Consider the following 15838-nt stretch of genomic DNA (forward strand, 5'->3'; position numbering starts at 1 on the left):
TATTTGTTATTAATCTAAAAAATAGAAACGGAGTCAATAATAATAGTTTGCTACTTCTAATATTAATACACGTCTAGAAAATGATAAACTATAAAATCAAGAATAAATGATAAACTAAAATCAAGAATAAATGCTGCATTATGAATAAAAGAATTTATAATTTTTTAATTTTTGAGCCTCATTACTTCGTAGAATTTAATATTCTGTAATTAAATGCATGTTATTCTTCAAATGTTATTAAAAGGCTTAACTTGAAACATAACAGTTTAATGAAAAAGCAGATATGAAAGTGTATGTCACGCCAATTATGTTCCGCCAAGTTGAACGCGACAAACTTCGAGGATTCGAAAGTGAAACATAACTCCTGTTCTAATATCTTAGTAGTTACTTTGACCTGTATTCTCATTATGTATTTAGCAAAGAAGTTGGGAAGTAACGCATTATTTATAACACTATTAATTATAATGTCGTACGATTATTTTTTTCAGTAACGCAGTTCTTTTTTGGTTATCGTCAATTAGCAATAGAGCCACAATTCTAAAAAAATATTAAAATAAGATTATCACAAAATGCGGTGAAAAAGTAATGAAAATTGTAACGATTCATTAATTTCTAAATAATAATAACAACAACGGTAATAAGCTATTTTTTTTAAAACAACAACGAATATAGTAACAAATTACTTTTATAAAGTCACTTTAATTAGTGACATAAACAATTCTAAGATAAAGGATTAAAATGCGACGAAAACCTAACGATGCTTAGAATGATTCGTTAATTTTTGAGTAACGATAACAGTAACAAATTACTTTTATAAAGTTATTATCTCAACCTTAATTAACGACTTAAGCAATTCTAAAGAAAATGTAAAAAAAGATCATCAAAATGTGGCGAAAAAGTAATAAAAATTATAACGACTCATTAGTTTGTTTTAATAACGGTAAGGAGTTATTTGTTTAAATCAGTGACGAGAGCGGTAATGAGATACTTTTCAGAAAAAAAAACGGTAATAATAATTAATTATCGTTTTATAAAGTAACTTTTCCAACTGTGGTATTTAGTTTTTAAAGTGCTTTTACAATTCTGTCGTACTAAAATAATATAATTATGCGCAAAGGATTTCAAATTTCTCCCAAATAGAGATTTTATCATCAAACACAGTGAGATTTATCTTTCTATAGAATATTCAAGGATATTACATATTCAAGGACAAAAGCTCGGAGAAATATAGATCCTTCAAGAAGGTACATTAAAAAAATGTTTAAAGAGATTAAATGTGGAAGGTTTAAAGAAACAAGTTAAAAGCTAACTTGAAAACGTTCACTGATCGTTGCGAAACGAAGGCATTAGTGTGTTCGCTGGGTTGAAAAACAAGGGAAAAAAGAGGGAAAATAACGATGTCCCAATGGTTTAATGAGCGGCGTGGGTACATGGAGCATTAAAGAAGCCGAAGGAAGCCCGATGTTTTCAGGTAAGCAGACGGACGAGGCATCTCCCGTGGGAGTGCGGGCCGCCTCCTGCGGGAGGCAACCTCGTTCTCCGCGAGCTCCTCCAAGCCGGTTTTACCTCCGAGTATAAAGCGCGCGCGCAAGTACACTTTGCGAAAGGTAACCTGAAATAATAATCGTGCCGTACGTACGGGGGAGCGGATAAAGGTTTGATCTTCCTGGCCTCCTTGGGGAGGAAAACTGCTGGATACTTGGGAAAGGTACGAATCTTTCGAGACAGTTTCGCTAGTTACGTAACAAGGGCGGTACCGTAGGGCACACGCCGCGCGCACACAGGGGACGCGGAAATTTTACTTAGTGCAAAAATAGTTCGGATAGAAACTGTCGGGAGACTGCGGAAGAAAACGAAAAGTAGACGTCGCGAGAGAGACGCTATCCGGTTAATCTGGTTGGCCGTTTCGTTGACTATCTCGCGGGTGAAAATAGAAAGAATTTATTTACGGTAGAAAATTAAACAATCGCAGTAAAATAAATTTTAGTTATGCGGACTTTTCCCTATAATTATGTTTCTTAGAATTGATCGCACTAACAAGGAGCACTACCCAAGTGTGACACGCTGATTTGGCTGCAAGTTGGCACATTTTTAGAACTCGGAAAAATAATCGATACGTATTTTTTTTTATCGGCAAAGAAGAAGGTTTAAGGGTTGAAACTATCCCCTGTATTGCTCAAAAGTTTTACTTAATATGTGCGTGCATATTATTATGCATTTTAGGGGTTTTTGAGCAATACAGGAGGTAGTTTCAACCCTTAAACCTTCTTCTTTGCCGATAAAAAAAAATACGTATCGATTATTTTTCCGAGTTCTAAAAATGTGCCAACTTGCAGCCAAATCGGCGTGTCACACTTGGGTAATGTTCCTTGTAAGAAGGGCAAATCAAAAGTGAAAGAAAGCGTCGCGGAGCGAATTAATATAGAATAATAATCATCTAACATTTGACTCTGTCGAAAGAGGACATTCGTAACAATTGTTAAAAGAACGAAAAATATATTTTTGCAAAATGTACGTTTTTCATTGCCTTCGAGTGCCGATGAGACGCTTCACGATAAAATAATCGAACATGCATACATTCGCTTACAACCGCGTGACGAACGAGGAGTTAAAAATCCTGTCATTCGGTCGACAAAAAGCCGACGCACGCCTCATCATCCGCGCGCGCGGGAAAGAGGCGAAAAATGCGCGATGTCGGCATTGTTCGATGCACATGCATTCGTGCTTGGGATAGCTACGTGCTGCGCGTCCCCCAAGGGACCAAGGAATCCCATATTCATGGGATTTATGGCGGGATCGCGCTTCTTGAACACCTTCGAACAACAATGACAATACATCGCGACGCATTGTTGCGTGCCCGTAGGGCAATTCGAGTAATGCATCAGAATGCACCGAGCGGCTTTCTCCCCCTCTTTCTCTTTCTCTTGCAATTTCTTCGCATTGTTACGCAAAGGAGGCCGGTTTTGTGTGTATACGGGACAGTTCTCATTGCGCAAAGCAATCGATTTTACTGCAAGTTTCGATGGAGAAAGATCGTACGTGTGTTACGCGAAAAGATGTTCATCATATTCTTGCAGGAAAAATTACACTAGTAAAAAATATAAAATTATTTAAAAGAGAGGAAAAAACATATCTCAAAATTAATTATTTATTATGGCGGTATTAAACATAAGATAATTTAAAGTTATTAATTGTTTGTTTCACAAGTTATCTAGAAGTTTAAAATACAGATATTAATTTCTTAAATTATTCTTAAAAACTATCCTTATTTTCATTTGTATCATTTTTTTTTGTTAAATTTTTTGGAACGTACGTAGTAAAAAGAATTTCGTATTTATATATATATATATATATATATATATATATATGTTGACATTCGTTAAATTTTTTAACATATTTAAGTATTAATTTAATATAATACGATTATATTATTTAAAGATTTTGTATTAAATTGATATTCAACATTTTTTAGTGTTAAAATAACATAATTTATGAGTAAACATAAATGAATAACAAAAATAATATGTTTTGAGTAAATTCTAAGATGAATAGATAAGTGTGTGTTAATTTAATATATCAAAAATGTTAATTTTAATTAAAAAAATATACTCCCATTGTTTGTCTGTAGTTGACTGTCAATATTAACTATTTCTGTTAATTTTCTTAAATAATATTTGTGTTACCTTCCAACATATTTATCTTTTGTTAAATTAACATAAACTTGAGTGGACTGTTTGGAACATGTGAATGTGTGTTAAATTTAATACAAATTTTTCAATAGTGTATTACTGTATTTCAATTCAACTTGAATTATTTTTACTGATTAAAGGTCAATGTATTTAGAACATAATCCGCACATAATAAATAATAGCAAAATTTGAAAAATTCCGATTTGTCATTTTTATTGAATGAGATATGAATTTATAAATGCAGATTCTCAAAAAATCATGCTCGCAACAGATATTACGATTCAAACGACAAGAATCAGTGACGTTTCATTATCTGTATATTGTTCTAAATATGTCTTACCTTCTGACTGACAGCTAAATGCTCGTTGTAGTTCCTCTTCTTCCTCCTCTTCCTCATCATCCTCTGAAATATATAGGACCATAAAATTATTTTTTATTCAAAGAAATTGATTTTAATTTACTAAATTTACATAAAATATTATAATTAATATATTATTATACATATATTTACAATAACAAATAAAATTGTTTCATTTAATATCAATGTTTATATGTTGTAAATATTTATTCGTCGAGTGAAAAGTAAATAAATTATATGTAATCCATCGTAAACAATTTAATGTATAGGCCGAAATTTCTATATTACAAAAGTTTCCCAATTTTTATTATATAAAGTATGTTAAAATAAGTGAAAATGCGTTCTATTTGTCCTGTATGATTCACTTGTGCAAACGTTGCCACCTGTTGTACGTAAATGCTAAAGAAAAGTCCATGAGAGCTGGCAGTCTAACAAATAACACTCACGCTTAATCGTCGTCGTTTCGTTATCCTGTTCGGCCGCCTCCAGGACATTCTGCTCGTTATCGTCGTCCCACTCTTCGTCCCCTACACAGAGGGAGAAGCCACCGTTAATTCTATTACATTTGCATATCACCGGTAAAGAGCGAAATCCGCAGCTGCCGTGAAGTACATAATGCAAAGATTTCTGCTTTAAATCTCGCCGCAGAAATCGAATCTGTCGCTATACCGTATATAATAATCGTTTTTAAACTCTTGTAAACAAAGCTATCTATTCGTGAAAATCATTCGTTGTGTATCATCGGAAACGAAATAACGGATCGTTGTTTTTCGCTGTAAAATATATCGGGTCGGTGGCGCAGGGCGATGGCATCACCACCGTTTTGTCACGTGGGACCGCAGAATTAAACTTAAAAATTACACTCTCGTCCGGACGGCCAACAGGTCGTTTGTTATTTTGCATGGTCTCCGACCTACAGTCTCTCCTCTCGGTAATTTGCTTTTTTATTGTCGTAGAGAACGGCGTGTTTACGCCGTAACTTGCCACTCCGATGATTGAGTTTCAATTGCGAGTTTCCGAAGGCGTTAAAACCGTCCGTTCCGTCGCGCTATCGAGCTTTCATCCGAATGACAGCATTTATCACTGTTAACGTTTGATTAAACTAACAAGCCGTGCGAATATTTCCTGTTAATTGCTGAGTAATTTGCTCGAATGCGAATTACGCGGAAAACTGCGCGCTTGTAAAGATTAATAAAGATATTTATCAATTGTTCTGTAAAATAATTGCAATGTAATTAAATTATATTATACTGGTTTGTAAGATAAATCTTCTGTCTTTGAACACCTGAATGGTAATTCTTATGTATTTAAAAAAAAATAGATAACATTAAAAAAGTTCCATCAACCATACCTTTGATATCAAAAATAAAAAAAATTCATACTTCACTTACAATTAGTTTTAGAAATAATAGTCTGTAATATACATATACTTTTAGTGATTCACTATACATTCTATTATTATTACAAATTTATATTATTACGTAATATATATTATGTAAAAGAAGTTCAAAATAAAGTTTTTAAAAATTGAAGAATTTTTAGAAAGCTTTTTCTCAAACTTAAGAAGCCTGATAAGAAACAAGAAATCTATTATTTATTGCAAAAAATACGTTAATAAAAATTTGTTGTCCAATGTTATCGAAGTAATAATAAATTAATATATTTTATATAGAATCTCGATTTAATAACTTACACCGGCGTCTAAGGTAGGCTTCCACTACAATACCTTACTGATGAGTCCAGTAGTGGAAGCCGGGACAAAACGCCAAACATTACGTGATATTCTTCGCAATATAGAATATTAGAATATATTATCAGATTTAGATTGACTCTTATTCGCCATTCTCAACGTATTAATTATTGATAATAAATTAAATAAAAGTAGCTTTATTAATACAATTTTTCATGTGTATGCTACAACTAGGAACCGAAATGTTTTTTCAATTCGATTCCGGTTATAGTTTTATATTATAAAACATAGAATAAGTGTTTTGGTTTCAATTTTGATTTATTAGTAAAGGAAACTGAAACTGTTCAAATTACAGTTTTTAACGGTTTTTTTTTTTTCAGTTACAGTTACTCTCACGATAGGGGAGGAGTTGAAATTTTAAAATAACTTTATTTCTGTATTTATTCTATTAAATTGTATATGTATGTATGTAGAGAGAGAGAAATGAAAATAAAAAAAGAATATTATTTAATACAACATTTTATAGTACCACGCGTGTACACATGTGCAGGGATTCAAATCACAATAATAAGTATGAGATAAAAAGAATAGAAATTTTGATAACATTACGCAATAATAATATAATAAATGAGCAGAGAAAAATAAAATATAGAAATAAAAATAAAAATGAGAGAGAGAGAGAGAGAGAGAGAGAGAGAGAGAGAGAGAGAGAGAGAATCAAAGGAATGACTAATGAAAAAAAATACATGCACAAGTTACTTTTCTAATCGCGATTTAAATGTTGCTTTACCTGGGCGGTTAAATGTCAGACAAGGAACGTCAAATCTACAGACGGGACGGTAGGGCTTAAATATTCTAGAAGACACGACGCGAAGGTACTGGCGTCCTTCGATCGTGCATCTCGGCGCCCTACGAACCCTGTCAGCTGTCAGGCGTGTCTCGCGCCAAAACGCGGTTCGCGTTACCGGTACGATACTACAGCAGTTAATGGTTCATCCATCATCGTATAAACAAGGACTTTCGGCGAGTTTCGGTTGATTTGTTAATTGTCTCAAGATCGAAGCAAGATTCGTGTTCATAGATTATCGTTCGTTTCTTTTTAGATGTGAAATTCTGTATATATATAATCGCAAAAATATTTTGCTAAATATAATTGTTTCTTCTCGCGTTTTTATAAAGTAGAATAGATCAATATTTAGCGATGCTGCTCAAATTATTTCTGAAAGAATGATGTCATTCATGTCGACGTATTCAATTTACCATAACATATCATAAACAATTTTTGATGATGAGACAGGTGTACCTTTATGATAATAATCGTAAAGGTGGAGGGTAGGATCGGTTGTATCGGCTCGACAGCACCCTTTCCGCACGTACGCTATTCCTATATAACGCGCGTACGTCGTTTCGCAACAATCCAATGTAATACAGCCTGGCCTAGACGACGCTATTCTCAAGATGGTCCGGGAGAAGGTCGACGAAGGTGGTCGCGTGGAGGGAGAAGAGGGAGGTAAACTCACGAAAATACAGGTTGCAATCTCAGCCCGAGCTCCGTGGCTAACGTTAAACGGATGTGTTATTATGGCTTCGGCATGCACGCCGGGCAAGATAACTGCATATTGCGGCTTAACCCCTTCTAGGAGGATCATTCGAGTCACGATGCACCCGTCTTCTCGATAATGCCTCCCGCGGTGGAAGTATATCGCATCTTCCAAATAATAACGTTTTATCTTGATTTCTAGAAATTTCTAGAGTTGGCGATTTCACTGCCTCCGGCTTTGTCGATACGAATTTTTAGCGCATTGTTGAAAAAAAATGTCGAGTTTATATAAATTGTATGTCTGAAATAATTCACGATATATAAAAACTATTAATTTGATTCATGCAAATTTTTGATTAATTTAACGCACGTAAAAGAATAAATACAACCAAGTAAACAACAAACTGTGTTACTTTTTTTCAATAGCATTCATGCATCAGAAGCATTTTTTTCAGTGATAATTAACTTTTATGTTAAATTAACTAATATTTTATTCACACACATTCATTTTAGAATTTACATTTTAAAACATTTTATGTTATTTGTTCACTTGCTTATAAATTGTCTCATTTTGACACTAAGAAATGTTGAATATTAAGTTAACATACTATTTTTAAATCACAAAATCACATATTATATTAAGTTAAAACTCAAATATGTTAAAAAATTCGTATAAATTGTTAACAAGAACGTGAGTAGACCGTATTCACATAATTTAGATACTGTATTTATTTAGTTATTTTATAATTGTTTATTTATAGCTTGAAAAATATATTGTTTTAAAAGAAAAGAACTTCATGTGTGCAAACTTAACGTTCCGGAAAATTAGCAGATAACGTAAATGCTTCATTTAAAAGATAAAATTACGAAACTTTAACATATCAGTAATTGTAAACTAAAAGCGAATTCGCTCTAATGCATATTGGTGCGTATTGAAGCCATTGTACGAATTTGTATGTATTTAATCTGAATGCAAAAGTGAAATATCTCGAATAATAAAATACAAATAATAAAATATTTAATAAAATACCAATATATTTTATTAAATATAATTATATGTACAATAAAATGTATCTGGATTTTACGTTTAACCTGTTTCTATTTTATAGATGAAAAATTTATATTAAATTTAACACATTTTAGTTATTCTAAATGGTCCTTAAATTTTTGTGTTACTTTAACAAGATTATGTTAGAAAATAATACAAATATTATGTAAAAAGAATTTACACAAAAAAACGTAAAACTGACACAACTCGTAAGCAAATTGTGGAAGTACATACGTTTTTAGTAAAATTAACATTAACACGTATCTTATTAATTCATCTTAGTATTTACGTTTTAAAATATATTATTTTTCATTTATAAATAATACTATATTGTATATCTTCAGATATCAATTTAACATAAAGAACATAATCATTTATGTTAAATTAATATTTGAATATGTTAAAAATACAAAATTTTCAAAGACACAAGAAACTCTCGATCTTTTCACGATCCGACAAACGATATCCTGAAACGGGTAGAAGTAGAACGCAATGTAATAATTTTACGACAATATCTCTCTCGTTCCGTGTCAATTCTGCGAGTTGACCTCACCGGTAAATCCTTTCGGTTGCATCGGGCTGCGTCCCGCGAGGCGCGTCGATCCTTGCAGAAGTCGGCAAGGGTCCGCGAGTCATTAATCGATACGACGCGAATAAAGGAGCGCCCTGTGCGGGTTATATGCGGGAGGCGCGCGTGATATCTCTATCCGCGTTGCAGCCGCCGTACGTCTTGGAGTCCGTGACAGGCAGGCAAGCAGGAGGCAGGCAGGCAGACAGCCACCGCCATTGGGAAGAGCCGCCGCCGCTGCTGCGATGGGTAGTCAAGAGGTGGAGAGGGAAGTCGAGGGAGATCTCGAGGGACCGCGTACCCAGGGTAGCTCTGACGCGGACTCAGACTCCCGAGGGATCTGAGCATCCGCCGGCGACGGCGCCGTCGAGCCCCCTCCGGCGCCGTCAGCGAGGCACCTGCCTCCTGAAGGACTCGGGAATATTGCGGAGGACCTTTGGTACCTGTCACGCCGATTCTGCGCGCGTTTGTCAGCCTGGCTTCAAAGTAATGTAATTTTCGAGGTTTCGAGGGAAATAAAGAGAGAATATCGCGATCGTTCTCAACTACGCCGCACACTCTAATAATAAAAATAATTCCATTTTCTCCATGTAATTAATTTCTGAACGTCGAATATGTGATGATCTTTGGATATGAATTCACGATTATACTTTCAGTTGATTCGCGAGCGTATCTCGGTTGTTTACTGAGCAAGTTCGAAGCGAACAGCCTCTCCGGAATAGGAGGCTCAAAAGAGAATCTCTTAAATCGACGTTGCCGTTGCGCGACGTGTATCGCTACAAAAGCAATGCCAAGTTTGCGGACTTGTCAACGGGTGGCCGCTTCTCAAAGGAATACCGCCGCGTCGCGTCGTCGCGGGAATGCGTCCTCGAGTATGTCTTTTGTAACGTGCATTCTCCTTCCTTCGGAGTACGCAGCCTTCCGCATACCGCCCGCTATTAAGAAGCACGCACACGTGGACGATCGTTTTGAAGTTCAACTTCATCTCCCGTCTTCTAATTCCGTACGGACGATCTAATCTTGTCGCGATTATTGCATTACTCGCTCTTCCAAATCTTCATGTATTTTTAATTTTCCGCCGGAAACCAGGGTCTTTAAAAGACATCATCGATATTTCGATCGTAAAGTCTCTATAAGGTTGAATTTGAGAATTTCATTTTAAATTAATAGAAATATTTTATTGTAAAAATGATCGAAATCGGATTATTTTAGCTTAAACAGACGTGTTTGACACATATTTATCCCATAACTTAATTAGTCCAATTTATACTACTAACATTCTTATGCCACTGTATTTTTGCTTAATATGCTTCAGTTCATTTTGTTTTTATCAAAATCAAAAATATTTTTTACAATATCTTGCTTTTCTCTTCGAGTAATAATAATTATTATCTACTACATAATAATTATTATTCTATTATATAATTATTCTATTGATAAATGCATTAGTTTTGTTTGCGCTGATAACACTACTAGTAATTAATAATTATAATAATGAGTTTAGCAGTTCTTCCAAAATTGTAATGGTTGATTTATCAGCATCCATTTAGTCAGACTTTAGAACAAAAAATGGCATAACATACACTATACAAATGAAATAACATGCTTATTAATCAATATATCCCAAATTTTCACATTATTATGACCAGCACCACCGAAATTCTTTCGTTGTCTACAGGTGCTCATTTCAGGTATTCACGTAGGCACTGTAAACTTCATTTTAATTTCTTTCTGCATATTCTGAGCGATAAAGATAAAATGATAAAGCTTATGGTGCGTGAGCGCCAAAAGCGAATGCAGCATATATGTGACGAATTGGTTTCAAAACAATAGGTCTGTTTTTTGTTCCTGCACTGTCTGAACTAGTACACACGGTGCAATAAGTTGAAATAAAACAATTATAATAAAATAAATAATGAAAAGGCTCTATATGTATAAAACAATACAAATATAAGAAGGGCAAAGAGCCAAGTAAATTTATCAACAAAATACTTCAATTATTTAAAATTTAAAAAAATGCTTTAATAAGATCTTTAAAAATTACAAATTAACAGACGTTTCTACTCCGATCGGGTCATTTTCAATGTTACAAATTATTAGAATTAAAGTGAATAGTAAACACATTCTTCTTCTGATATAAAGTATTCGGTATTGATATAGTCATATGTTGATATAATAAGTATAAATTGATCCTAATGAAAATTATATAAGAATTAATGAAATTACAAACAATAAAAAATAAATACAAAAATTCTATTGCCTTGTCAAAAATACAAAAGAAGCAACAAGTCCATGATTAAAATTATTCAAACAAATATACATTTGTTGTTTATTTAAATATACCTAATATTGAATCTGATATGAGTCTAATATCACCATAAGTATCTAGTGACTTTACGTTCACGTTTTGTTTATTTTTTGCGATTAGACACTATCCAGGAATCAATCGTGTTTGGAATCCCACCCGATGTTCTCCCAATAATGTCACGTCATCCTTGTTTAACGTTTGTTATGTTTGGATGATTATTATTATAAATGTTAAATTGAAACAATAAATTTTTTAATTTATCAGGAAAAAGATCTTACTGATATACGAATAAGAAAAAATGTATACGTACAAGTCCTTCCGCTCTTATCAAAATAAGGTTTCAACTGAAGATAACGACTTTTGCCAATGAACTACTCCATTTAACACGTACGTAATGACTTACTAAGGTACGTATTGCTTTTTTTTCTAAAGCGTATCTTTGATTATTGTTATCGTTAAAATAATTTCAAGGCTGGAGTGATAACGAAGTTGGACAGAATATGCGAAATTTTTTTTTGGAATAATTGTGAATGAAGGTGTGTGTATATATATTTCTGACGAAAACATTATTTATCGGGGTGTAATGAGAGGGAGAGAGACAAGAAACGAATATAACTGGAAGTCGCGTGTAGAAGCCAAGCGCTCTTCGTAGACAATAATTTAACGAGAGGCCGATAACTTAATCCGAGTTAGCGGACGCGTTATAATGATTATGACCGCCGGTGAGGACTTAGTGCTGTCACTGCAAAAACTAATAGCGGCTTAAGTTTTAGAGGAGCTACGATTAAATGGCTTAAAATGCTAAGCCGGAAATTTACATTGTACCAGTAGTGGGGCCGCCTCCTGTCTGTTTTGATAGTCCGCTACTGCGACCAAAGAAAATAAAGATACTTATAAGCAAATATTAGATATTACTGATATGCAATATCAGTAACAATGTGTCGTACCTTATTACTCATCCATAAGTATATCAATATAAAACAATTACCAATTAATTATAATGTTATCAATTAGTTATAAAGGAAAGAAGGCGGTTATGAAATAGGTAAAGGGTGTATTCCGAACCGGGTTAGTTTAGCTTATTTTTTTTCCTAGATGTTGGCAGTTCCGTAACTAAACCGAAAAGTGTTTCGAATCCGATGGACGGTCATACACTTTTCGGTTTAATTACGGAACCGTCAACATCTAGGAAAAAAAAATAAGCTAAACTAACCCGGTTCGGAATACACTCAAAGTTGTAATAAAATACTACGATATCTTGTATAGTTCGCGCTGTATTTTGGAGACGACTGCAAATTACTTCACAATGAGTATGACAATATAATCACATGATCATTAGTACAGGGTCTTCCATTAACAGCTTTCATTTTAAATTAATAAAACTTTTTTTTACTATACTAAAGGTACATAAAGATACATTTTTTAATTTTTTAATGTATAACAATTGAGAAAAAATGTTATAATATGTATTTTTTTTTATAAAAGTTATAATCACATTTGGATTAAGTACATGCCATCTTGCAGTTGCGATAAAACGATATAATGTGACATTGAAGATTTAGTTATTACACTAACTACTCCTCTGACGTAATCTTAAAAAAAAACTATTTATTTATAATCTGCTTCAATCTAGCAGTCTGATTCAAATGGGATTTAATACACAATTTTCACTTTAATTACATGTCGTCAATGAAATGAATTGCGTTTTAGTTCTAATATTTAACGTAGGGAAAGAGGGAAATAATAATCATCGATAAGCAAGCGCCGCTCCAGGTCCGAATCGTTAATCATTTCTGCGCGTGTAAATTAATTCCGGGACGATAATTATGCATTTATGCGAGTACGCACAAATTACAATCACGTTCCTGAGGCATAATGCACATGATTCAGGTCATTGCGTCCTACTCACCAATTATAATGCGCTTATATATCGAGTATATTTAGGCGCTTCCTTCATACTTATTATTAGAAATGCATATGTACACGGTGCAACACGGATTTACATATGATATATATATATAACGTAGCTCTGATAACGCATTGTGCGGATTGACAAATTAAGATTTCTCTAATAATATCTCTAATAATAGTGTGTCTGTCCACAAGTGTGTGACTCGACAAAAAAATTTTACTTCATAAACGTACATATATTTGAGTGATACTCCATTTTTTCTGTGCGATGCACACTTTTTTCCTTCTCTTCAGGCTAACAATAATAAGTGACAAAAATAACTTAATATTGCATTTATTTAGTGCGATACGCAGCATTAATAAAAAAATCCTAAAAAAAAATTTATTGAAACTTGATAAAAGAATCTTATGATAAAAGAAAAATTTGACCGATCAGTCTGTCCGTTTTACAATTTTTGAAAAATAAATTTGAAATGCAAGTCGGAATAACCCGAGGCCTGCCGATGTAAGCCGATATATTCCCATTAACGCAATTATCCTCCGTTCAACTGCTACCTACCGGTTGTCCACGTTATGACGAGGACATTGGAATCCATTAATACGGCTTCGGTCGCGCGCAGGTTCATTATCGTGCATTAATTAGCAACACCCTATATCACTGGCAATACTATCGGTCCGGCTTGCTATTTCGTGGCTAACCACTGGCTCGTGACATCCTGACCACGCGATGGCAGTCGGCTTGATCTGATAAAAGACGGTTTATATACCGCGACAAACTAGCGAACGTGTACGCAATGTGTTTGTCGGATATTTTTGTTACCGATTTATGTCGTACACGCCGTCACTGACCGGAAACTTTTACATGCCACTATCTAGTCATAGATTCAGGAGATGAACGTAGTTGACACGAAGAATTAACGTCTTTGTTGCTGAGATATTTAATATTAAAAGCCATAAATAAATTATGATATGTCATTGTGTATATATAATATATATAATAAATGTAAAAAGTATTTTTTAAGTAAGATTTTTATTAAAAAAAAAAGCTTTATTTATAGAAAATAAATATCAATAGTATATATAATATGGCAATAGTTTTTACTATTAACATTAAATATATTCTATCTCAATATAAGTAAAAGAGCTTCGCGAAAGTAACTGTGTTATTTATGATCTTAAAAGTAAATTTCTCTACTATATAAATACTCTTTTCGAGACTTTTTGAGCGACCAAATAATACAATTTTTCATTTTTGCTTATTTTATTAAAATAATATACAATATTTTAATTATATCTTTTTAGGTAAAATAATTTAGCAAATATATAATCTGTTAAATTCTTTCTTTGTTAATAAATTGTGTGAATTACAGTTTACTTTTTAAAAAGATTCTTTCTAAGAATATTTTTTAAATATAAATTTTCTCTCAATATTTTTTCACTTATTGCATCTATGTATAATTTCGGTACAAGTTAAAAAATTTTTTTATAGTAAATAATTATGTAAAAGTCTCATATAAAATTCAGTTAATTCAGCTAAAAATAAAAATTAGTAGACACTATTGTTTCATCCTATCTAAATCATGATTTACGAAACGCTGCTCATCAATCAGCGCCAATATTTCGGCAGTCGAGTGCCTTTTACGTCCACTATTGGAATCCGGATGAGGCTACCGAGTAGCAGTCGGCTCGAAACAAGCAATGTGAAAACTTTTGTTTCCGCTCAATCGTCAATTCTGCCAACAAACGAGAAATGATACGAGTGTGCCGCGGCGCGATTGCAATTTTGGTGGAAAAAGAGCCACGCTACCGTATATATATGATGCTGCGTATAGTTATTGCTAGCCTGTGAGATCTTCGTGGTCATAAATCGCATTTTGACGAATTTACAGTTAGAATAGAATCAAGAGTTTATAATTTCTAAGATCCACTTTAAATATATGAAATTGTTTAAAATGGAGCTTACGCATTCTACTTTTCCTATTTATTGTATACGATTAGAACAATTTCTTGCATGAACAATAAGGATCTGAAGAAAGTGTATACGAGAGAAATTGTAAAATAAAAATGAGACGAATGAGGAACTGTTGCACGTGGAGCGCAAATGGAGAGTAACTCGAAGAAACAGCAGGCTCAAAGGAGAAGAGAGAAATCGCAGGAAGCACGGTACAGAATAGAGTGAGAAGGGAGAGGGAGAGGTTGGAAAGCTAGAGGAGAGAGCAAGAGATGCGCGCGCGAAAGGAGATGCAGGACGAGGAGGACGAGAGGAGTGCGACCAGAATTGGATAGGATAGGCGAACTGGTGATTACAGAGGCCGGGAATTCCCTGGGGACGAGTGCCGGTCTCCCGCGGGCTTCCACCTAATTCCATCCTGGCTGACTACCGACTCTCCTCTCTCTCTCTCTCTCTCTCTCTCTCTCTCTCTAACTTTCCTCTCTATCTATCCCGCGTACCTATTTCCTCTCTTTCCGCCATTCACGTCTGCTGATGTCCTATACTCTCTTTCCCTCTTTTCCTTTTCACGCTTTCTCTTTCTATCTTTTACGGTGAGATGCTCCGTCTTCCTTTTATCCTCCGCGTTTCATCAACTCTTTTAATATCTCCCTTTTTCTCTCTTTCATCCAAAATACGCGTTTCCTCTTCCTCTTGTCGTTTTTCTATCCATATCTATTTGTCTCTCTCTCTCTCTCTCTCTCTCTCTCTCTCTCTCTCTCTCTCTCTCTCTCTC

The 15838-nt window shown here is 33.9% G+C and overlaps 1 protein-coding gene across 1 annotated transcript in view; it reads right to left on the minus strand.

The window, feature by feature from the left end:
- Nucleotides 1-15838, minus strand: part of L (zinc finger protein Lobe) — a 138746-nt gene that overhangs the window by 120010 nt on the left and 2898 nt on the right. Inside the window, exons 2-3 of the mRNA XM_018544378.1 lie at nt 4494-4574; nt 4030-4092 (exon numbers count right to left, since the gene is read on the minus strand). Of these exons, the coding sequence (XP_018399880.1) occupies nt 4030-4092; nt 4494-4574 (144 nt within the window). The remainder of the gene's footprint in view (nt 1-4029; nt 4093-4493; nt 4575-15838) is intronic.

Source organism: Cyphomyrmex costatus, unplaced genomic scaffold (genome assembly GCF_001594065.2).
Source record: "Cyphomyrmex costatus isolate MS0001 unplaced genomic scaffold, Ccosl1.0 scaffold115, whole genome shotgun sequence".
In the NCBI taxonomy this organism is placed as follows: Eukaryota; Metazoa; Arthropoda; class Insecta; order Hymenoptera; family Formicidae; genus Cyphomyrmex; species Cyphomyrmex costatus.